The sequence below is a fragment of the Vanessa cardui genome, chromosome 5 (genome assembly GCF_905220365.1).
Source record: "Vanessa cardui chromosome 5, ilVanCard2.1, whole genome shotgun sequence".
Classification (NCBI taxonomy): Eukaryota; Metazoa; Arthropoda; class Insecta; order Lepidoptera; family Nymphalidae; genus Vanessa; species Vanessa cardui.
In genome coordinates this window covers 12,249,093-12,274,859 of record NC_061127.1, presented here as the reverse complement: position 1 = coordinate 12,274,859, position 25,767 = coordinate 12,249,093, and the positions used below count along the sequence as shown (strand labels likewise).

At 35.1% G+C, this 25,767-nt stretch overlaps 2 protein-coding genes across 3 annotated transcripts in view; one reads left to right on the top strand and one right to left on the bottom strand.

The window, feature by feature from the left end:
• On the top strand, positions 1–20,474 carry LOC124529725 (Usher syndrome type-1G protein homolog). The gene is made up of 9 exons (XM_047103621.1): positions 1–413; positions 6,909–7,052; positions 9,295–9,516; positions 9,834–10,060; positions 10,481–10,641; positions 11,262–11,425; positions 17,683–17,808; positions 18,523–18,644; positions 19,700–20,474. The coding sequence occupies exons 1-9, from the start codon at positions 391–393 to the stop codon at positions 19,969–19,971; spliced, it is 1,461 nt and encodes a 486-aa protein (XP_046959577.1). The 5' UTR covers positions 1–390; the 3' UTR covers positions 19,972–20,474.
• A 1,500-nt stretch (positions 20,475–21,974) lies between these two features.
• Positions 21,975–25,767, bottom strand: part of LOC124529668 — a 44,925-nt gene continuing 41,132 nt past the window's right edge. The window contains exons 4-7 of one of the 2 annotated variants that reach the window (XM_047103509.1): positions 25,204–25,346; positions 24,813–24,910; positions 23,984–24,149; positions 21,975–22,372 (exon numbers count right to left, since the gene is read on the bottom strand). In XM_047103509.1, the coding sequence (XP_046959465.1) occupies positions 22,269–22,372; positions 23,984–24,149; positions 24,813–24,910; positions 25,204–25,346 (511 nt within the window). In that variant the 3' untranslated portion in view covers positions 21,975–22,268. Of the gene's footprint in view, positions 22,373–22,793; positions 22,960–23,983; positions 24,150–24,812; positions 24,911–25,203; positions 25,347–25,767 lie in introns of both variants that reach the window. The other variant, XM_047103510.1, reaches the window with a different exon arrangement.

Genomic DNA, 25,767 nt, shown 5'->3' with positions numbered 1-25,767 from the left:
TATTCGTTTTTTTCTCACGAATCAGGTGTACGTTGGTTAAGTTCGTTGTAACATAAAATATAACTTTAAATTAAATACAAAAACAGTACTAATTAAAATTGACGAAATTTACATTTTTGCAAATAACTTGTCAGTATGGTTGAAAAGTTCCGTTAGTTAAAAAAACTTTTGTCTTATAAAAATACAATATATCAGTGTTTTATGAAAGAATATTATGATACAAATAAAACTATACAATTTAAAAGAATTGAAGTGTAAAGTGTGACAAAGCAGAAACTTTCTCGTGTTATCAATTTCGCGGTGTTAGACGAAGTTATTGAAAATGAGTTGAACAAACTATTGCTGAAGTTTTACGAGAATATTCAAATAAGAGTGTGAAAAAAGTACAAAATGACAACAGATAGATTTCACAAGTGAGTATACATACCATGTCACTTAGTATTTTGATTGGAATTCCGATTATCTGACCATTCGCAAAGATAAGATTATAATATACATCGATGGTTCTAGCGGATGATAGAACAAGAAATTATATATTTCTGACCCCTTTTTTAAAACAAGAAACCGTATTGTTGCATTTTTAACTTATTTAAATCACTATTATAAATCATGCTAAATTAGTTTGCGAAAGTGATGCCTTATATTGTGTACATACAAAATTTAAAAATGCTTCAGCGCTTTATTCATATCACTTATTCATTAAACTAAATTAGAAGATTGCTAATTAAAATAATTGCTTCACGCTGGTTCACATGCCGCATAGAATTAAATGCCTAAATTTTTAAAAAATATTAAAAATACGTATTATATACTTATTACTACTTAGTTACAATAACACTAATTAAAAACTTACAACAGTATTATTTCTATAAACGAAATTTATTATATTACATATTTTTAAACATATCGAGCAAAACATCTGTTAATGTTTTCTATGGTTACTGTTAACAGTATCTACGAATAAGGAGGTTCTCGATCGATTTTGTTCTGCACTATTTCGAATTAAACTACGATAAAATAATATTCGTTATCCCCTTCAATTTAAAGTACATTAGAAAGGGATAGCGATATTACCAGTTACATCTCATTTGTGGTTTACAAATCAAAAGCATCCAAACTGGCTACAAATTGGCATGTGTGCTTAAAGATTTACTTAGAAACGCTAAGATAACATGCATGTAAACAAGTCTAACAGAACTAAAAAAATGAGTGTTGAACACTATCAAAAAGAACTTTAAGCAATGGTATTAAGACTAATTATTATTTAACTCTTCCTCCAAGTGCGTGCCAACTAGAAATCGGATATTCTCTAGTTAAGTACTGGAAGTGATATCCAATTTCTATAATCAACTAACTGTTCCGACAGGCTTCTTCCGTATGCGTGTGAAGAAAACAAACCTATTTTTAAAACCTTCTACCTACTTAAGCATCAAAACAAATTGCACAGATAATTTACGTAATGTTTTTTTTTTTTAATTTGTCAAGGTTTAAGTCGCCACGATACGTGGTATTAAAAAGTATATATCCATTTTAGGCTGAATAATTTTGAGCAACAATAAAAGAAGGTTCTAGTTCACTCTCAAACGAAGAGATTGATTCTATTCCGACATCACTTATAATGTTGGCCGTTTATAAAAACGTGAAATCTAAGATTGTTTATGGGTATCTAGAAGTCTACCTTAAAATGCAAGCATATACTCGTTAGCCATATTTGTGATTGTATATCTAAAATAAAACTGATTTATAAAAGACACCGGTGCAATATGTAAATTTTATATAGCAATATTACTAGTTATAAATATAACAAATAATTCATTTAGTTGTTATTATTATTCAAAGCAACTGAAATGAACTAGTCGACAATGAATATAACCTGTGTACCGATACAGATTTGTCACGAAAATTACCGCGAATCAATTCGGTTAGTTCGTCAAAATTATTCAGGACATTGAACCGCTTTGACGGCTCACGGACCGTGTTTCCTACAACCTTACACTTCCGTAAACCCGCTGAGCTTCTGACAAAAGGGCCGTGATAATGAAACAAAAAAACTATATTAGAGGTTATACATATAATTTTGACCAAAACATTTGTGACACAAATGTAATATATGAAAAAAATCGTAAATTAATGACACTGTATGTAGCTATCTAAAAAAAGATGAGATATCTTTAACAAAGATTTCTTTCACCAGAATCTTTATCTGATAAACAGACTGAACAAAACTGCAGTCTTGTACTCTGTCCTGTGCCTTTTGGACACTGTAATAACAACTATGAAAATATTCAATAAAATAGACTCACATCTGGAATATATATTAGTATGAGTAAAGTTAACTTTTATTGACTAAGTTAATATTTAATAAAACAGTTGTAATTTAATCAAAATAACCTAATTAATAACTAAATAAATTAATTATGCTTAAATAAATAACTACGATAATATGAGCAACATATTACCTACTCGTAAAAAGGCAACAGTTAAAAATTATCAGTCAACAAACAATAATTCACCCTGCATGTATACGCTTCAGTAACCATACCCGTATGAGGGATAAAAATGTTGCAATAATAAAAACAAAACAATTTCAAACCTAACGTCGAAGGAATTAGATTCAGTTTAAAAGAGGTCTTATATTATCAGCGTATCGATCAATGCAGGTGTCAGGTTACTAAAGTAGCCTCGTAGCGATAATAAACGCAGAAACAACTGGCTTTGGAGATGAATGAAAATAATCCAGATCTTTATTCTTCGATTTGTGACACCACTTTGCATCAACAACAGCCTGTAAATTCCACTGCTCGGCTGGCCTCCTCTCCCTTTGAGGAGAAGGTTTGGAACATCTTCCACCACGCTGTTCTAATGCGGGTTGGTAGAATACACATGTGGCAGAATTTCTATGAAATTTGTCACATGCAGGTTTTTCCTCACGAGTTTTTCCTTCACCGCTGAGCACGAGATGAATATTGAAGACAAATTAAGCACATGAATCAGCGATGCTTGCCTGGGTTTGAACCCGCAATAATCGGTTAAGATGCACGCGTTCTAACCACTGGGCCATCTCGACTCTTTTCGACTTTGCATCATCTTGTCATAAACTTTTACCCAAGTAACTTCACTGTCTAAGTTTATAATGTCATCTCGCTTCTTTATCACCTAAACTAAAATTAAACCTATTCGAATCTGGCACTGTTGTCCTCTTCTAACTGCTCGATACATACAAAGTCATCTCCAAATTCTCACTTCGAATATTCATTTCAATTTCGTTAAGTTAGCAACATACAAGAATAGATTATGAAGGGCAACAATTGGATATATTATTTATAGTTCAGCGACATTTAAGACATATGTATATAATCTTATGTCACAAACTGTTTATAATTTTTTTAAGGAAAAACGTAACTTCCAATTTAGTAAAGCTCGACTATTCCTTACCAATATTCGCTTTAATAATAAATATTAAAACAATTTAAACCGATATATTTCATACTATTTATTTAAATGTTCATGTCAAATTATATTTAAAAAAAAAGCAATGTTATATGTATAATATTGTCAAATTTATAAACAGTAATAATACATTTGCGAATGAATGAATGAATAACGCGAGCAATTGATTCAAGTTTTGACAGATCTTGGCAATTTAGAACCGTACTGTGAAATAGTTTCATTGTTCGCGAGGTGAATAACCACCGGTACCTAACCATTGCTATTAGTCATCTTATCCCATCAGCAGATGTGACATTAATCGTATATATTATAAATAATAAACTTATATATATAGAAAAATATATATCAAAAATATATTTATATGTCGACCAATCCACATCGAAGCAACAGTCGTAAACATTAATCTAAGTAGGTTCTCCTGGACGATTTATATATTTGTAATTGTAATAGTTTATTTTTAGGGACAAATCGTATGTTATAATTTACTACAGGTCGGTTTGGGTAGGTACCATTCACTCGTCAGATAATCTTAATAATTATTACCAATTGCTGTGTTCCGGTTTTAAAAGTTAGTGAGGTAGTATAACTATAAGAACAAGAGACATGCTATCTTTGATTGGTCTTGCTGTCCTGTTATATATTTAAACAGCGTCAATGTCTATGAACCACTTACAATCTGGTGGCTTTTTTGCCCGTCCATCAATAAATATAATTGGAAAAGTAGACACGATTGAATCCTTAAGAAAGTCTACAAATTGATATACTTTTCATAGTGTTCAATGTTACAGACCGTATAAAGTTATATAAAACTGATAAAACCGAATTACTTAGATATTCACAATTAATTTACGATAATCCTCCTCAGGCTGGTATATTTTATCTATCGTATTTTTTATATTATACTTTTTATCTCAACGTCAGTATGGTATACGTACTAAGTGTAATATAAAAAATGTGACAATCATTCTAATAAAAAATAATGAAGACTAATGTAAGTGAGAAAATGTAACCAACACATATTGAATTGTGTTAAATCATATTATGTGACATCGATATCTTGTCATATATAAAATATCATAATGTATCCTAACATGTGACACGTATACCATCCATGTCATATGTTTTCAAATTAAAATAAAATAAAATAATCTTAATCATACTAAATTATACGTATATTGGCCTTATCTTCTACTATGTAGAATTTAAGCATCTGGCTGCTCCAATGCTGATGGATACATAGCCGATTTCCTCCTGATTGATTTCTGCTATTATTCAAAGATACCTATTTATAATATGTCGGTCCTATAGTACTTATGTATGTGGTATAAACAAGATCTGTAAGCATCTGGTGCATCCTCTATGATAAAACTTTGATTGGTCGGTATATCCGACACGATTGTAAAAATCAGGCGCAGGACATACGACTTTTCGTTCTTTGCTAGGAATAAAGAAGCTGTGAATATCCAGACAACGGACTCCATAGAATTTCTTAACAGAAAAACCCAAAAACATTTGATGACTCGTCTTTGATTTTAAACGCAAGTGCTCGGATTCCCATAGTTACACATAAGAGAAACGGTGCAGTGATATGACAATTTATCTGACGCGTACAGGCTGCCTCACAATGTTTTTCGTCTCCAACGACTCCATCGAACACATAATCATTTAAAAACACAAATTAGGCGCGTGAGAACACGGCTGTACTTGCTCCGATTTGATCGGCCTGGTTGAACTGGTATTCGGTCCAGTAGGTCGTCATTATTTGGTTGAAATGATAAAAGAAACGTTTGATAAAAGTACTTTCAGTAGCCCTTGAAATTAAATGTATATGTAAGAAGGTATAATACGTAAATCTTTTTCTTTTAATATTTAGTTTTTATTTTTGTATATATCTACAAACGTTCGTTCCTAAACCTACTAAGGCCGACGGTTGAGAATGCTTGGGCATTATATTCTTATATTTTGTGTTGTTTAAAGAAAATTGTTTTTTTTTAAATGCCTGTCAAACTGTGTACAAAGTGCGTTGATCTACGGCCACCTATGAACCGCTTCAGCGCTATCGGCTGCGAGACTGTTCACACGGCGACATTGCCTCATCACGGTGAAAGTCATTCATTATTAGCTATTGTTACACCTTGTCATGACATGCTTCACTTTTCATTGCTTCCGGGCATTTACGTTAATACTATTGTTATAATTTTATTCTTATTATAGTATTACAATTGCTGGGATATATTACGCACAATCGTTATTGTTTTCAACCCAAATCTGTCCAACTGCACTATTTAAGTCGAAAACAGTTCTAACTGGCTGTATATCCAATACAGTTACACATTTCGAGATAGGCCAAAAAAGTTACATGGTTGCTGTTTCAAAATAATATCAATGAAGTGAAGGTTATGCCAGTGATTCTTTATATCAGAGATCAGGCAACACCATTATTCTGTATGTGTCTGATTAAGTCACATTGCCCTCCTATGTATAAGTACGGGTTTAGGACAGCCGTGCTTCTGTACTACTTTCAAACATAGATCAAAATGAAAAAAATACATTATTTAAATAGCCATTTACAAACTCTTCTGATTTATGAGTCATTTAACAAAACATATTAAGTAAAGCTACCACCCATATAGAAATCTGCCTGGGTCGAAGTATATAATTTATTGCATATGCGCTATGTTTTATTTTTTATGATATGAGGGGAAAGTAAACGGGCCACCTGATGATAAGTGGTCTCCACCGCCCATAGACAATGGAGCTGTAAGAAATATTAATCATTACTTACATCGCCGATGCGCCTCCGAGCTTGGGAACTATGATGTAATGTCCCTTGTGCCTATAGTTACACTGGCTTACTCACTTTTCAAACCGAAACACAATTCTCAGTACTGCTGTTTGGCGCTAGGATATTTATTTATTTATTGTATATGTTACACCATCGACTTATCACTAAACACAAAAAAAATGAATATGGGTCACATTCGAGGTGATACATCTTTATAGGTTTAAACAACATTAGCGTTCAAAACATACAATTCTTTTTTTTTGCAAAATTTATGATTTGTGTTCTATCGTCCTCATTACATCGGTTTTTCCCATTATTAGTATTATTATAAACTAGATGATATTTCTGTCATTTACTAGATTATTTTTCCAACCCCCTATGTAGTGACGAGTATACGGATTACGGACGTAATGTGTTTTTTTTTTATTAATTTCTGTAAGACAATAACAAATTTTGGAATAAATTTGCCGCCCCTCTAAATCTGCCGCCTTAGGCTCCAGCCTACTTAGCCTATTGGTAAATCCGCCACTGGATTGTATACTTTTAATATGTTAGAAGTTACACATTACCTAACAACCTGTTGTTTAAGTAACATACAAAATGTATTGTATATATATAATAATATATATATATTAATAATAATATATATTTTAAAATGTTAATGTAATTTCAGAGCCGCCAAGGACGGACTGCTGGAAGTCCTCCGAGAGGCGACGAGGAAAGAATGCAACAACAAAGACGAATCTGGTATGACGCCGACATTATGGGCAGCCTTCGAGGGTCACATAGAGGCGCTGAGACTGCTTTGCGGACGGGGGTACGTAAACTATTAGATTGATCTTTTCGTTCGTGTATTATCTATACATTCATATATACATCATCTATACATCAATTGGAGTGTTTGTTAGTAATATTAAAATAGCCCTTTTTTACTTAACGCATATTTATCTATACACGGTGCTTATACTAAAATAACACTTTTTACAAATTTTGTCTGTCTGTCTGTCTATCGGTCTGTTTGTTCCGGCTAATATCTGGAACGGCTGAACCGATTTTGACAGGACTTTCACTGGCAGATAATTGATATCATAGGGAGTAACTTTGGCTACAATAATTTCTTTTTGTTAAATTCAAACGCGTACTTAATACAAAACAAACACATAAAAAGTAGAGATTGTAGTTTTTTTAAATACACTAACAGATGGATAAACGTGGCGCTGGAATATGTGTATTATTTATAATAGGTGATAAAAAATTAAATTAGATCCTCTTTGTAATCATAAGTATTGATTACCGTGTGTCATTTTTTCTTCTAAAGCAAATAACACCAAATACTGATAATCCTATAACGTTTGTATCAAACGTAGATTACGTCCATGTAGGCTTATCGTAATACTATTGTAATTCATTTACTACTGAATTTCATTTATTCTAAGAATAGTTTCGATTTTAATCTTTCGATTGAAATTGAAATAAATGATAGAAAATATGTAAATTCAAATAAATAAATATAAGAATTTGCTAACATGTTATATTTTATATCAATATAGATAAAATTAATATTTTGCGATTACCGATTGGACGCACTTTTTCCAAGACATAATTGATAATGTCCATGATTACATTTTAATATGAAAATTTTGCTATCTTATATATAGTTATTTTAAATCCAAGGCACTGTTAAAATATCTGGATATAAAACATCTTACCGATGATTCTGGATTCAAAACAAAAGCACCACTGTGCATAATTTATATTTATTTCTTGGTGGTAGGGCTTTGTGCAAGCCCGTCTGGGTAGATACCACCCACTCATCAGTTATTCTACCGCCAAATAACAGTACTCAGTATTGTTGTGTCCCGGTTTGAAGGGTGAGTGAGCCAGTGTAACTGGAGGCGCAAGGGATATAACAACTTAGTTCCCAAGGTTGATGGCACATTGACGATGTAAGGAATAGTTAATATTTCTTACAGCTTCATTGTCTATGGGTGATGGTTACCACTTACCATCAGGTGGCCCATCTGCTCGTCCACCAAACTATACCATAAAAGAAAAATTATAATTCATTCGTGCACGACGATATCATTATGAGAAACCCACGTGGTTGATGAAAGTCTGTCACAGTCCACCAACCCGTATTGAAACAGCTTATAAACTCCAAAATCCCACCACAAAGGGCAAGGATGTATTTGGCCAGCATTGAGCCGTTAACAGGATGTTTTTACTAATATGTTTATCCAATATCCACCAAGCCCTAGATAGATATAGGGTAGATCTAGATAGCCCTAGATATATACTCCAATCCTAAGAGACGGGAGATGGTTTGACATTTCAATTTCTCTTGTTTTTATTTAATACTAGTGAAGCCCAGATTTCGAATGGGAACAATTTATTAATTATGAAAACGATTTGACTTAAATATAGGTCATATTTCATAGCAGAAGTTTCGTACATTTATTTACAGTTGAATCATTACTTAGGTTGTTACATATAAACAAAACACTTTTACCTCTTTGTCACAGTAAACATAATAGTTGATCTAAGCTTGTTTGGTGTTAATGAGGTCAATATTCGCTCGGAAGTGAAGAAAATCGTGGGCGAAAATCAGTATATATTGAAAGAAATGCAGATTTTTATCTGCCAACCCGTCTGCTCGGTAGAGCTGAACAGAACGCTTCCTACTTTTTAATCAGAGAGGATGTATTTTACTTTACATAAGTTTGATGTTAATCCACAATGCAGCACAATGTGATGCTCTTACTAATATACCAGCGATAAAATCCTAATTGATTTATTCGCAGAAATATTTTGTCTGTCTTTTGTCTTCATTTAATTAAAATTAATTTATAAAAGTAGTCTAATTGAAGCTTTGTCCCTACTTTATTACTTTATAACTTGCACTTAATTAAGTACAATACAAATTTGTGTGTACTCCAAACTATTAGACAACATTGGCCACCAATGTTCTCCAATAGTTTAGAGAACATTTGCCGGCCATAAATAAACAAAAATAACTCATGTTTATGATACATTTGTGTTAACAAATTTTATTATTCTAGGGGTGAGCCTGACAAAGCCGATTACTTTGGCAATACAGCCCTTCACCTCGCAGCCGCGAGGGGACACAAAGAATGTGTTACGTTCCTTGTCAATTTTGGAGCCAACATGTATTCTATAGACGTGGATGGACACACGGCCCAGGAGCTGGCTGGCATCAATGGTCGGGACGACATTTTACGTTTTCTGGACCAAGCGACGGGGAAATTGGAACACAATGACAAGTATGTGTGACTTTGGCTGACTCTACTATGCTCTGACTATACTCGTTTCTTTTGGGTCAATGTAGATGTAGTGATACACTGCCGACACATTCTACCACTAAAACAAACTTTGTATATAAGTTAAATGTTTTGCTCCTTGCAAAGCGAACTGTGAGTTTCTTTATATTATGAGTAATGAAGTTCTTTAACCTGAACGATATAGTTTCCTTAACTTTTATTGCGCCATCTAAAGACAGATTATTAAGTCTCCATTCGTTAAATTTAGTTCTCCATTAGTTAGTCGGGGCAAAAATAACGAATTATTTAATAAATTACAGAAAGAAAGCGAAGTCATTAAAGGAGAAGGCGAAAAAAGATCACGAGAAAGTACAGAAACAGTACACGAAGAGGCAAAGTAAGGCAGAGGTGCTGGCGGAGAAGGAATTGAAGAAGTTGGCAAGGGAATGGGAGACGGGATACAACGAGGACATCACGCCGATGCCGCACAGGCCCAGCAATGTTCTGATGGCTTTAAAGCAAAAGATGACTCGGTCTTCAAGCCAAGGTTTGGACAAAAGTGCTCATATGTAACTCCAAAATAGTTCATTCAACTGCATAAAACATCTGTATTAATATTTAAGATTCGACGTCTAGTCGACTTTATTTTTGTTTACTTTAAATAACATTGTCATAAAAACTTATAGTCTTCTTGCTATCGAAACAGACTGCACTCTAAATTATATATAACGAGGAATTCATCAGCTCGTTATCAGATATGATGATATTCAAAATATAAGACTAGTCGTTCACGTTCGTCATATACTTACTTCAATATTATTTCAAATATCCCTTTTTTCACTGTCATGTGTTACCAATGTCCCAAAAGTATGTGCAATAAATGAATTGTTCCCTAATCTTTAAATAGAATATGGACCATTTCTTTGATCGTAATGTTCCATTTTGATGTAAATATTTGTTATCTCAGGGAATCTGTTAGAAGAACAACCTCGACCGACGTACAGTGCGCTGGTGGGGACGGTCAACTCCGGGGCGAGGGGGCGCGGGGCGGTGTACAAGAAGGCTCTCGCCAGTAAACTACGAAACGGTACATTGGGGAAGAATACACCGGCGAAAGACGATTTTAAGGTAATCGACAATAATAATAGCATGGGTATTTATCGATCGTCTGAATTCTATATACTTGCCATTTATTCTATCGATACGTAATACAATATATGTGATCGTTTGAAGGTTGAATGAGCTAGTGTAATAAATAAGGGACATGACCTTCGATCTCGTCGTTAGTAGCAAATTTACAATACTAGAAATGATTTACCATCGTACCATAGTCTATGAGTAATTCCATTTCATTGTTTGTATAACTTTGACTGTTCATAGTCTATGAGTAAGTCCATTTCATTGTTTGTATAATTTTGACTTTAAAGCGATGGGAGAACATACATTTTAATCAACATAATCGTTTGTAAACAACACAAAAATTTTGAACATTACTAACGTATTTTTTATAACGTGTCCAAAGAGACTAAAGAAATCTCAAATCGACCGTTCTAAAGTAGGCTCAGGACTAGTGACTCAGTGACTAGACTAGGACAGTCACAGACAGTAGACAGGACAGTGTGCAAAGCATCGATAGTCAAGTCTTGGGTTTTCGGTGTTGGCATCTCAGCAATGATAGTCAAGTCTAGTAGATAAATATATATGCGGGTATATCGAAGCGCCCTTGAGCTCGTCGTGGAACGTTCCAGGTGGGCGAGGTGGAGAAGGGGCGGCGCTCGGTGACGTCACTGAGCGGGCTGCGGCGCGACTCGGAGGTCATGTACGTGGGCACGTTCGGCGCCGGCCCGCAGCAGCGCGGCGCCGTCGCCGACGTCTTCACCGACCCCGAGCCCCGGAAAGCCACTTTGACCAGGTCCATTCATGTCTGACACTAACATCTGTATCTATGTCATTGTTGCATGTATATAACCAGTATTATTATATGTGTATCTAAAACACACAGCATTGGTTGAAGAAGCATCCATAAATCTTACCATAAACAATTATAGAATAGAAGTTCATCTTACCTCTCTTTCCATCCTTTGTTACCTTTCTCTTTCACTCACAGCAGAGCGCGCCATCTTGTTTCAAATTTGCGCGCCACTGACCTTGTTAAATCATAGCGTTTGTAAATCTTGCCGCGTAAACATTGAAAATTTTCTATAGACTTTTAAAAGTTCAAAAATTACTTAATATAGTGATTTTTAGGTGGGTTTTTGTTTTTAAACAAAAAATCACCTTAAAAGTGCTTTCATAGCATAAATTAAACAGTTTACGAATGAGTATCGTAAACGGTAGAGGTAAGAATAAGGATATGTCGAATGCCGTTGGTTCGAACTTCGGATGAATAGCGGTCGTCTCGACATGTATCAGAGGTGTCCAGTGATAAGAGAGATTCCTTTACATCTTCGGAAGATGAGGAAGGTTTGACGTCACCTCCACCTAATAAGCGACGTATGTAAGTATTAACAAAGTGGGTCGGACCCGCGAACTAATTCACTAGTTAATCAGGTAGATTACATGGCAGGCTAACTTACTCAGTTGCCCTTATTATATTATGGCACTAACTCAAAATTCACAAGTAAATAATAATGTGGATCTCAGTGTGTGGATAAAATTGAGGTGCCTTACAAGTGAATTTTTTTTTGTACACTTTTGTCCTGTTAATACTAAGTTACAGATGTGGGATTTAAACATATTATAGTGTAATGAGTAGAAGATTGTTTCTGTAGCTATTAAGGAATGTTTAGATGAAGTTATCCATTTACAAAATTTTGACACAGGTTTAGAAGGGAATTAGCTATAAATCAACATTACAATCTTTTGCTGCTTCCCAAGGTTTTGTTACATTAAAAGTTAATGTGGAACCTTGTCATTTTAACAGACTCAGGATTTTTTAGCCTCATCTGAAAATATATTAGAAGGCTTAGACAATGCATAGCTGCAATAGAGAGAAATTTTAAAAGTAGCTTACAAGATATTTAAATTATTAAATAAAAATAAATATTTTTATTTGGGCTGTTTCAAATCCAAAGATTTAAATGGATCATTGCTCTTTGATAAAGTATTAACTCTCTTTGGTCGAGGTTCATCCTTATATAGATGTTCTAAAAGGATTATGCAGATTGTTTGTGGTAGACAAGGTGAGTGTATTGAAAGAAAAAGTAAGGAATTTTAAAAGAAATGTTCCACTGAGCTCACAACATTTATTAAACAGGGAAGCCTTACAATCCTTAATTCAGTCCTTGAGTGGTCCACAAACATAGCTAAATATGCTTAGCAAATTGAAAGAAAAAACAACATCAAATGATTGTTCATCAGCTAGTTAAAACTATAACATAAAAGATCATAGATATAAAATTCAAATAAGTATTTTAAGACTAGTAGGTAGTTAAACAATAAAAATGATTATTTCTTTTTTTTTTTTGTTTATTTATGAAATACACTGACTTTCGAAACAATAAGAAAGAAATTTCTACCAACTTTAGGAAAGAACATAAAGAGGATTCAGAGGATGTTAAAACAAATAGTTCAAAGTTTTGGAGGCAAACTGACTAGTTTGCCTCCAAAACTTATTGTGGACTGTAATAGACTTATTATAAATGTAATTATTTATTAGAGTCCACATAAATTCAAATTAAAACCACCTCTTCAGTATCAAACAGTCAAATTATTAAGGAAATTTAACTTACATAAATATTCACAAATAGGGTTACAATAGTTCAAAGAAAATAGGGTGGTGGGCCATCCAACATTAGATCTAAGACATATGTTGTAACAAAGTGTTTTCACTTAGTATCTATTAAATGTTATAGATTTGTTACAAAGAACAACTGGATAGTTAAGATTTATTACAAGCCTATTTCCACCTACCGATTGAAGAATCACAGCGATGACTACTGTATCTTTACTAGAACAATAAAATCCTACAGCATGACTCTACCATTTGACGCCTAATCAAGCTGGAATGCAGATCCTGCATACAAAAGGTTCCCGACTAATGGTCTATCTAAACAATTTTCTTTTGGCCAACCAAGACAGAAGCTTATTGGTGAACCAAGTTAGAGAGATCATAACCATTCTTGAAATTCTAGTGTGGCATATAAATTTTCATTTAACCCCTGATGGCACCATTCCATCAATTGCAATACCTAGGAATTTTATGGAACACTTACAGTGGCCCTACTTCAGGTATAGGTGACAAAGTTACCATCTGTAGGGTTCTAAGAGATTGAACCCTCCGAAGGACACAAAGTCTGATTAGCTCTGTTAAGCTTTGCAAACATGATAATTACACCTGGGCGCCTATACCGTTGGCGAATGCAGAGGCTTCTTAAAATAAATGTTCAAATAACAAAAAATAAATGTTCCGCCTCGTGTGAAACAAGAGTTAAACTGGTGGCTCGGAGCCAGAGGCCACAGTTGCGTGGATCTAAACCAGAGGGAGACCACACACTTCTTGATCACAAATGCATTGAATGCCGGCTGGGGTACTCAATTTAACGAGGTTCGTGTGTAAAGGAAATGGTTGCGACACCAGAAGTATTCAAACGTCACAGAGATATTACAGTGTACTCAGACAGACATATAACAGGCAGTCCTGTGTCCAGGTCCTGTGTACTATCCAGTGGTGCATATAAAGAACAAAGGAGATACGCGCTCTCTATCCTTATTAGAGTTGACACTGAAGCTAATGAAGTTGGCCGAGCGGCTACATATAAAATTTCCGGCGGTGTACCTCTCTGAGAGGTACAGCGGCATAGCCGACCGCCTTTCAATGAACCGACCAGTGCCGGAATGGCACTTGTTGCCCCCGGCCTCGGAGGCCGTAATTAGAGTATGGGGCCTACACATAAAAATTTCGGCGGCGTACCTCTCGGGGAGGTACAGCGGCATAGCCGACCGCCTTTCAATGAAACGACCAGTGCCGGAATGGCACTTGTTGCCCCCGGCTTCGGAAGCCGTATTCAATATATGGGGCGTCCCCGAAGTCGTCTTATTGGCTTTCAAAGGCAGCCTCGTCTTAAGACGGTATGTGACCTGCAGAGAGGGTTACGCCTTATGCTTCGACGCATTCAGTCGACAGTGGGAATATTAGTGGGTATGGCTGTTTCCACCACCAAGTCCAATGCCACCGCAATGGTGTTGTGTCACCTAAACACGGCGAGGGGACATATATAATACTAGCTTGACAGTGTATCTACATAGTTTATTTTGGTCGACAGACTTACGAGTACGCAGTCTAGCAGAACCATTGATATTACCAAACCTACAGCGTTATTTAATAATCTGAACCCACCACAACTAGAAAAGTTAAAGCTACTAGTTGGGGGTAATAAAAGAGCGCATAGTTTGCATGAAGCAACTAAGACTACTTCCAAGGTCTCTATACTGAGATGGATTGTATGGTGCAAATTACACAAAGTAGATCCCAGATGCCTCAGGTTATAGATGTTGCAACATTTTTAGCCAAAATTTTTTGTAAGGATGGGTTAGCTTAACAAACTGTACTTTTACATAGGACCGCAGTCTCTACTTATTGTGTCCTTAATAATACTTATATGTGTGTGTATGTATGTATCTATATATATATATGTATATATATATATATATGTATGTGTATGTATATATATACATATATGTGTATATGTATATATATATATGTGTGTGTGTGTATGTATATGTATGTGTGGGTATGTATATGTATATATTTTTTGTAATTAGAATTGTAAAAACTATATCCTCAGAAAGACCTCAAGAAAGAAAGACACATCATTATTATTCAGTTGGCTTAGGGACATGCCAAAGGTTAATACAGTTTTTGACAGTTAGAAGAACAGCAAATAATTCTTCTTTTAGCTTCTGGAAGTAGAATTCAGAATTTCACCCTTTATGATGTATCTGAATATACATGTTGATTATTGAAACAACAAACCGAAGAATACTTTTGTTCAGACACATCGAAGAATTAATTAGGGTTACCAACACTATTTGTTTGGAGAGGAGATTTAAATAACTTATTATATTAATTACATGTGATTACACCAGCTACACTAACTATGGTAGCAGGCTGGATAAAATTGATACAGAAAATGATATTATTTAAGTAATAGGGCATTGATGCAACACCAGATAAGAAAACACCAGATAATGCTAGATCAGCATGTAGTATCTGGAAACTGGTTGGAAAATAGACCTATAGATGAGATTTTAAGCAGAAGTAATTGGAGAAGTTCCCAGACTTTTAATGGTATTATTGTTGAGTTGTAGACAAAAATAAAGATACTTCTATTTTTATAAGTAGGATTTACTAATGAAAATATTTTCAGATATTTAAAAAGAATAAATACTGTTATTATATTAGTTAAATGTCTACTGCTAACTTGGAAGGACATAGAAAAATATAAACTAGAAATTTAGTGTATTTTTGCAGATAAATAATGTCAATTGATAAAGAGACTTAATTCACCTAGCGGTAGAATTAATGATTATTTTTAGATTTGTTTCTAACTTATTAGTTCCTGAGATATTTTTTATTTTGTATATAATTTCAATAATAATAAGATGGATATAAAATTTATTTTGAAATATAATTTGTAGTGACATGACAAGTATAGTAAGTTATAAGGTTCAGGAAGCCAGTTGAATAAACAGGATATAGTAAACATTTTGATGGATTTAATTGATTATAATTCACATAGCGTTTGTATTCTTACACCAGCAGATATCAAACAGGTCTTCAACCAATGCTGTGTGTTTTAGATACACATATAATAAATCTGTTTTGCATTACAACAAAACAGTTATTATGTGTGTGAGAAAACACACAGCATTGTAGCAAGGTGCTTGCTGGTGGTTGATGAAGACTATGATTTAACAAGGTCAGTGGCGCGCAAATTTGAAACAAGATGGCGCGCTCTGCTGTGAGTGAAAGAGAAAGGTAACAAAGGATGGAAAGAGAGGTAAGATGAACTTCTATTCTATAATTGTTTATGGTAAGATTTATGGATGCTTCTTCAACCAATGCTGTGTGTTTTCTCACACACATAATAACTGTTTTGTTGTAATGCAAAACAGATTTATTATTACTACTGACCTAACTCCTGACACTAACATCTGTATCTATGTCATTGTTTCTATATATGTATATAACCAGTATTATTATTACTACAGACTCTTCGATCTAAGACTTAAGCTTACTGACGTACTGTCAAATATTTTATCAAAGACATAGACAATTTGACTCCTTTCTACATTTTTTTTTAATAAATGAGAAAGTATATCACTTTGTTTACCTTTCTCTGATTCGCCGCCAAACCACTAATTCGAATTGATCAAACTTGGTATATAGCAAGCATAAACTTCCAAGAAATTACATAAGCATTCATTTTTATTTCTAACACCTTACGACATTTTTTTTTGAAACTAAAATTTGCAAAACTGCTTATATTGATTTATATATATGATCAAATATTCCATCTCAACATTCAATTCAAATTCCATTAACCGATACAATTGTTGATACTATGCTAGACACTTGTACTACAGTGTTAATAAGAATTACACGTAAGTTCAACTCTATTGGATGAATGGTATGGTTTGGCAATGTATACGACACAAAGAAACATATCAATTTGTAGTTCAAGTGCCAACTTTCATTAGGATTGGTTCATCTCACATTCATACAAATTGAGTAACTACTGAGTTTCTTTGCCGGTACTTCTCAGTAGAATCTACTTTCTGAAATGGTAACTTCACTTAATTGTTAAATGACGATTCAAAAGTGCTTATAAAAGCCTAAAAAGAAAAGAGTCGAGATGACCCAGTGGTTAGAACGCGTGCATCTTAACCGATGATTACGGGTTCAAACCCAGGCAAGCACCGCTGATTCGTGTACTTAATTTGTCTTTATAATTCATCTCGTGCTCAACGGTGAAGGAAAACATCGTGTATTCCACCAACCCGCATTGGAACAGCGTGGTGGAATAAGTTCCAAACCATCTCCTCAAAGGGAGAGGAGGCCTTTAGCCCAGCAGTGGGAATTTACAGGTTGTTGTTGTCGTTGTATAAAAGCCTACTTGAATAAGGTTTAGTTTGATTTGGTTTGATTTGATTTAATTTATGTAACAGATCGGCCAGCCAGCCGGACTTCTTAGCAGCAGCGCAAGCTGAGGACAACGGTATCGGACAGGAGGTGCTGTTGCAGGAACCAGCGAGCATATTCGACAGGCCGGGCTTCGGGAGCGTTGCCTTCAGGTTACACAAACACACTATATTATATTTACGACAACTTACATTGTAAAGAAAAACAAAATTCAATAAATACCATTTAAATGTTATTTTGCTGATTGGGCGTTGCAATCATGTCTGGCTAGATCCACTATCATAGAATCGCCAAACACTATTACAAATTATTGTTGTATATGCGCCTGGTTTGAAGAGTACGTGAGCCAATGTAACTCCAATACAAGAGACTTAACCTCTAATTGCCCAAGGTTTTTTATTTGCTTTGTGTATTGGTTACTATTTCCTACAGTGCCAAAGTATATGGACGGTGGTGACCATTTATGAGATGACCCATAACCCATTTACAAGATTCCAACAACAGCCTGTAAATTCCCACTGATGGGCTAAAGGCCTCCCCTCCCTTTGAGGAGAAGGTTTGGAACATATTCCACAACGCTGTTCCAATGCGGCTTAGTGGAATACACATATGGCAGAATTTCTATGAAATTTGTCACATGCAGGTTACCTCACGATGTTTTCCTTCACCGCTGAGCACGAGATGAATTATAAAGACAAATTAAGCACATGATGAATCAGAGGTGCTTGCCTGGGTTTGAACCCGCAATCGTCGGTTAAGATGCACGCGTTCTAACCACTGGGCCATCTCGAGTCTCTTTACAAGATTATGATATAAAAAAATTGTATATGAATATAGTGCCGTTGAACCTTGGATTTGTATTCCAGGCGGTCCATCACAGCGACCCTGAGCGCGCTGCCAGCCAGCGAGGAGCTGTCCATCGGCTCGGCCGGCTCGCTCGCCGCCCGACACGCCTACCAGCCCGCCGAGTGGAACTCCACACAATCCGGTGCGTACTTGAACTTGTACTTAATTTAACTTGAATTAACAGGTCCCCTCGACAGTTATGTTAAAAGATAATGTTTAAAATTATGAATACAATAATAAATAAACGACCACCGTGGTGGAGTTTTACTTGGTAGTAGGGCTTTGTGCTAGCCCGTCTGGGTAGGTACCACCCACTCATCAGTTATTCTTCCGCCAAATAACAGTACTCAGTATTGTTGTGTTCCGGTTTGAAGGGTGAGTGAGCCAGTGTAACTACAGGCACAAGGGACATAACATCTTAGTTCCCGAGGTTGGTGGCACATTGACGATGTAAGGAATAGTTAATATTTCTTACAGTGTCATTGTCATGGGTACGCCATTCCGAGATTCCCGGCCGAGTCGATGTAAAAAATTTTCATTAGTTTTCTATGTAGTCCTGGGTCTGGGTGTTTGTGTTATGGTCGTTACCTCCGATTTTCCATAACACAAGTGCTTCAGCTACATACATTGGGATCAAATGTATATCATGTAGATATGTGAATGTTGTCAAATATTTTAATATTTTTTTAATATTAATAATTAATTAAAAAATATACCAACAGTTACATTTTAAATTACGTCACTAGTTATACAAGGTTGATTAAAACATAGACAATAGAAATGTTTAAGCGTAACAATAGTTAATTTAAATATTAAATATAATAAAAAATCTCACCATTATGTAAAAACAATTATTTAATTTTAGTCCAGACAAAATTAAATATAAAGTCGTTATAACTGTTAAGTGTCGCCAAATCGCAGCTGTTCAAATACGATTTCTTTTATTACTCTGTATATGTAATTACTATGAATATTCCATTGATACTTCATACTAATAAAATATATATTACTTTATAAATATGGAATAATTTCTGATTTGTTTTTAATATCAATTTTTTTAATATCAATGACATTTAAGTAGATTATGACTATTATTGTACTGATATAAGTGCGTTTTTTTATTATTTTTTAAATTAAAAGTAATAACTAAAGTGTTATTATAAACAGGCGAATAAAAACTAGTTAATAACTTTTCAGGAAGCTCAACAATAACATCAGACGAAGAAGCTGAAGCAGAGGAGTCGGGGTACTCGTCGCTCGAACGATTTCTGACTGCGTGGGGCCTCTCGCAATATATACAGAAGTTTAAGGACGAACAAATAGATCTAGACGCCCTTATGTTACTTACTGAAAGCGATTTGAAATCTCTCGGCCTTCCTCTAGGGCCCTACAGGAAACTGGTCACAGCGGTACAAGAAAGGAAGCAAGCGCTATCTCACCCAGGACCCATGATCGATACGGCTATATGATTTTTTTTTAAATAATTAATATTTTTTACAAATCAATATATTTTGATAAATGCATTTAATAAGGACCCCATGTGTGATTTTGAATATTGAAAACGATATGTGTTGTGATAGTTTACATAGATTTTCTCGTGCACAATTAAATTTTTCAGAAATCCTTATATTTTATATACAATAAGTGATTAGACTACTACGAATTTTTATATGAAATCGAAGTACATTATATTTTATACTTTTATAAATTTCATTTTTCAAATGTTTCTTAATATTTTATCGCTGTAATAAAGTTATATGCATTAATTACACAAATCTTTAAGATTATATTTTAGACGTTTTTTATCTGTGTGTTTTTGCACTATTTCATTTGTTTTTTGTATTAAAGGTGATGATTAAGACAAGTCAAAATAATGTTAATGATGAAACTTGTGATGTGATACTCATTCCATTCCATCCATAAGCCATAATATTATATTTATATAAAATAAATATACATTTTTAGACTGCAATAAGTTTTTTTTTAATTATATTCTACTAAATGAAACGAAGATGTTAATTTTACAATTTTTATTTCGATATTTTAAATACAAATTCAAATGGAAAATATACTAAAATCTCCAATGATAATACATAATACCAAAATATATCTAAGTTGATTAATTTACAGTGATACTTAACTAAACAAATATTTAATGTGACTATGAAATATAAAATACACAATATTCCATGATATTAACGAATATAAGTAAATTTTGAATGTCAAAGGACGGATTTATAAATTTCAGTCATATTCAAATATAAATTTATTGTGATATCATACAAAACTACAATTACGAATTTCTTCGATCATTGCTACATAACATGATTAATAGATTTAAAAAAAAAACTAGAATAAGATATGTTTTATTCTTATATATACGTATAATGAGCATTTAAGAATTCGTAAGGCACTTAATTCGATACGAAAGTATGCATTCAAACCGATTCAAAGGAATAATTACATCTTAAAAGTCTTACGCTAAAAAAATTTGTTTTTCGATACTTATGGCGGAGTCGTGAACGACTTACTCCTAAATTAAAGTACCTACATTCATCTAACAAGTACCTTGATACATTTTATAACTAAATTCGTAATAAATTGTTCGAAATAATGGAAACTCGTTAAGTTTCGAAATAACGGTGGTGTTAGAGTTTCGTAAAGCCGTGCTCAGAGGAGAGGCGGGAGTTCATTCGAAGCTAGCATTTACATGAGGATTTTATCTATAATTATTATTTTGGCTTTACCAAAATAATACTAATATTTGTCTATTTTTTTTCGTACATAGGCAACCTAAAGTTACCGGGCAATCTTCCATGTGACCTGTAATGGTCATTGTGATGATTTTGTCAGATATAATTAAAATAAACCAAATCAAAACTACATTATTACGAGTACTGTTCATCTTGACTCTTCGAATAACTTCAGCCTCTGCTTTAATAAAAAGTGCCAATAAGAACTAATTTTACTCTTCTTTACCAGATTCGGGCCACCCATTATAAAAAACAGTGTATGATTGTTACGACAATCGAGGAAGCAACTTTTATAGAAAAAAAAACATATGGGTGTGGCGTCATACACTGTAACGGCATTCGTTCGAAACTCGTAACCATTTAATATTATGACTCCGTGCAACACAACCGCGCTAATACATGAATGCTAAGAACAAATTATTGTTTTTGGAAGACTGTTTTCTCTTGTTCCCCTTCGATCTGTAACGGCTCAGTTGACAGTTATCGTCGTGGTAGTACGCGTACTCCGGGTAGGGGATGTACGCGCCGGTGACGGGGTCCAGCGGGACCATAATGGGGAGGTCCATCATGGAGGCGGGCCGCTCGTCCGAGGAGCCGGAGTCGTAGCCCGTGGGCTCGGCGTAGGGCGGGCTGGTGGGATGCTGCGGCGCGTCGTGGCTCTGGTCGCACACGGGCACGCTGCGACTCGTGTCGGCCGACGCGTTGGAGCGCGAGCGCGGCACGGCGCGCGTCGACGAGAACTCGGCCGAGTGCTGCAAACTCTTGGAGCGCGGCCGCAGCGACGGCGCCGGGGTCTCATCTATCCTGGACAGGGTGTGCCTGCGGACGGGCCGGTAGACCTTCCTGTCGCCGAGCTTGGGCCGTTTTATTTTACGGTGGGAGTTGTACGTTTCGATGGAGGATGTCGAGGGCTGTCGATAGGGGTTACTGGGGGAGGGGTTGCGCGCGGGTGCCTGCGGGGCGGGGGCGTTGGCGAAGTGCGCCGCCACTATGTCCCTCATCTGGTCGCATGCTCAGTAGTTGTAGGGGCCGTACTGCGAGCCGTGGTAGTAGGGCCCGGGGTAGGCTTGTGGAGGTGGATACCCGGCGTAAGCGTACTGCTGCTTTTGTGGGTACACTGTATACGAAACGCATGAATTAATAACATATATTAAAAAATCAAAATTATAACAAAGAAGTTTCATTTAATTTAAAAATTAAAAAAAAAATTTGGAAAAATATAAATTATTTTACTAAACATAATAATTTTATGTACTTTTACTTTATTTATAAAAAAAAATGCTATTTTAATTGGTAAGTATCTTCAATTATTATTGCTTATGATGTTATCGCACTCCGTTACAATTAATTAAACAACATGCACCCAGGAATCAGAAAACAGAATTTGAAATTGTCTTATGTACAACAGAAACAATAACGTGTGTATTTTCAACAGTATTCCTGCTTATGGTGGTCCCTTCTGAAATTTGGAAAATCGTCAAAATCGTAGTAAGCTCTTAGCGAAGCCGATGGAATGAATGAATGACGGAAGCGTTTACCCGGCATGAGGTACTGCATGTTAAGCGCCTCTTCTCTCTCCCGCTCGCCGCGCAGGCAAATGGCGGCCGAGGAGAACAAGATGGCGGACAGCAGGGACAGGCCCACGCCGCACCACGCCACCATGTACGACCAGTCGTACCACACGCGAACGTTATCTCGCAATATCTGGTTTATACCGCATTGCCACGTCGTGTGCGCAAGTTTACGTGTGTGGGTGTGTGTGTGTGTTGTGTAATGTGTAAATGGACATTTGTGTGTGTGAATTTAAAAAGTAATGTAATTGATATTTTTTGTAAGATGATATTGCATATATTGATTATGTAGATCAATGTTTGGTATCGTTTTTGTGGAGAGGACGAATACCAAAGCAAAAAATAATTATAGCGCGTGGTTTATTTTAAAAAAATCAGTGCATTATTTGGATATTTTTTATCAAATATGTTATTTCAGAGAACAATAATCGGGATATCGGGAAGAGGAACCACGTGTTGGTGTTGAAACAAACAAAAATGTGCAAATTTGATCGAACAGTATGTACGCAGAGATTGAGTTATGTTCATTATATACATTCCCATGTGTTAATATTATTTGGTAAGCGAGTTAGTACGGCGTTGGCGTAAACCAGATATTAAGATAGCGTATTTATTATAATTATGCGTTATTTTCGGTCGCATCCGTCGTCCGTTAAACGCAGTAGCCACGTTTCAGAGAAACATGAAAAGAAAAAAGAAAGCATTTTGTTAGTAAATAATTTCACTTACCTGTTCACTTAGTCTAGGTTAAATCTGCCTTCGGTAAACTATTCATTAACTTGTACCTCATAATGAGTACATCGAATATATAGTGATAAATGAAATTATTTGATTATATATACATACATAAATACATTAATATAATAATAAATACATATATATCTTTAGTTATGAAAACTTAGAACGTAATAAGGGTATTTAAAAAAATATTGTGTTTATATATTCACACTTAAACAGCATGTTTTATCCATAACAATATATAATTTATATATAATAAATGTGTACTATTTATAATCTGTAACGAAGGCACATAAAAAATGTACAAAAGTTCATCGCGTCTTAAACAAGGCATCCTTAACCGTCAAGCGTTAATAACTCCACCGCTCCACAAAATGGCGGACGCCGCACGAAATGGCGTCGCAAGATGGCCGTCTAACCTGGCATTATGTACTGCACGTTATTCTGCTGTTCGCGACGCTTCTCTTTGTCGAGGCAAATCGCCGCCGAGAAGAAAAGTATGGAGCTCCCGAAGGAAACACCCACGGATAACCAAGCCAGGATGTAGGACCAATCGTACCAAATTGAAGAGTAGTCTTTTAACACCTGTTTTGGAGTCGAGTCAAGTTCTTTCAGATTAAGTCGTAGAAGTATCTATATTAATTGTAATTATGAGGCCCCTATATTATAGTTTTCCTTGTATAACCTATGCACATGAGTATGGCGTATCAAAAACATGGGTAAGGTACGCATTTCATTAATAATTACAAATAAAAAAGTTTCTATATAGAATTAATTAAATTCAAATTGAAGTTTTTTGAATTAAAATATAAATGTTTATAAAAATATCACCAGGTTAAAAAGAATTATAACTTTCTACAAGATGCCTTGTCATTGTGTCTTATCCTCTTACTTGTGTGACTGCATTGAAGGTCTAATGGTTGGTTGGACAAGGTCACTGCGCTTAGCTACTGATAAATTCTTAATAATAACCCAGAGTTTATAATTTGGTAGTGTATGCAATGCACGGAAAGCCACCGTTCCGTTCAAGTTCTGGCACCTGAACTATTTCTGACCATGTTGGAAATACCATCCCATTGGATTGTGAGAGTTAGGAAGTAGATAATGCATGTGTGCGTACGCACTTATACACACACATCACACATATATCTATAGTATATCTTGAGCCTCCGTGGCCGAAATTTGACAGGACATAATAATCAAAAAAATTCAAAATGTTGCTTGTTTTTTTAAGGGCAATGAACTCACGTTAGGCCACTGCTGATAATATTCTTCTCCTACAACTTTTTCCTTTTCGTAGAACTCCACTCCATGCCATAATGCCATTGCACCAGCCGAAAGTAAACCTGGAATTATATGCAGGAGACTTTTTAATTATGCATATTAAAAAATATGACTTTAACGTCTGAAATAAATAAATAAAATCTTTTATATGTATGACTATTTTTTAGGATTTCTTCTAATGATTTTCTTATCGTCAAAGTGACTGCAACTCTCTTTACTTATTTGTTTAGTAACTGATACAAAGCTATTATTCATTTATCATAACGAATGACAAGGATGGATGTCGTTGTTTTTGTCAAAATAAATTAGTACCTTATAGTAAAGTTATAAAGCTTAAAATTGATTAAATACTAACATGTGACAAGCATTAGTATAGCAGTGGCGGTGATGTTGCCGGGACTGCGCTTCCAGCAGCCGACTACTCCGGTCCAGAAAGCGATGAAGAGCGACAGGAACGCTACGATGAACAGCGCCACCGTGGAACGTGCCATGTGCAGCCTGTAAATAATAAAGTCACATTTATTACAATCAAGTACCATGATTGTAGGTTCAACCAAGAATTTTCGTATGCTTAATCCGTGTTAGTTATAGTTCATCTCGTTCTCAGTGGTAAGGGGTAATATAGAGATGTTTTCTGCATGTATATAAGACACATACATATATAGTACGTACCCAGATGGGTTTTGCACTGAACCCTACTGCTAAGTATACAGACATTAACAAGACTACTTCCAGTTTAAATGTAATTATGATCTCAGTAGTGCTGTTTTGGTTATAGCACAGCAATTACTATACAAATATTCGTTTCGGATTTATATCAAATCAAATAAAAAATATTTAAATCAGTATAATGGACCTATGCTCCTGAGTTTCTTTCGCCGATTCTTCTCAGGATCGAGGTGTTAATTTCCGAACCGGT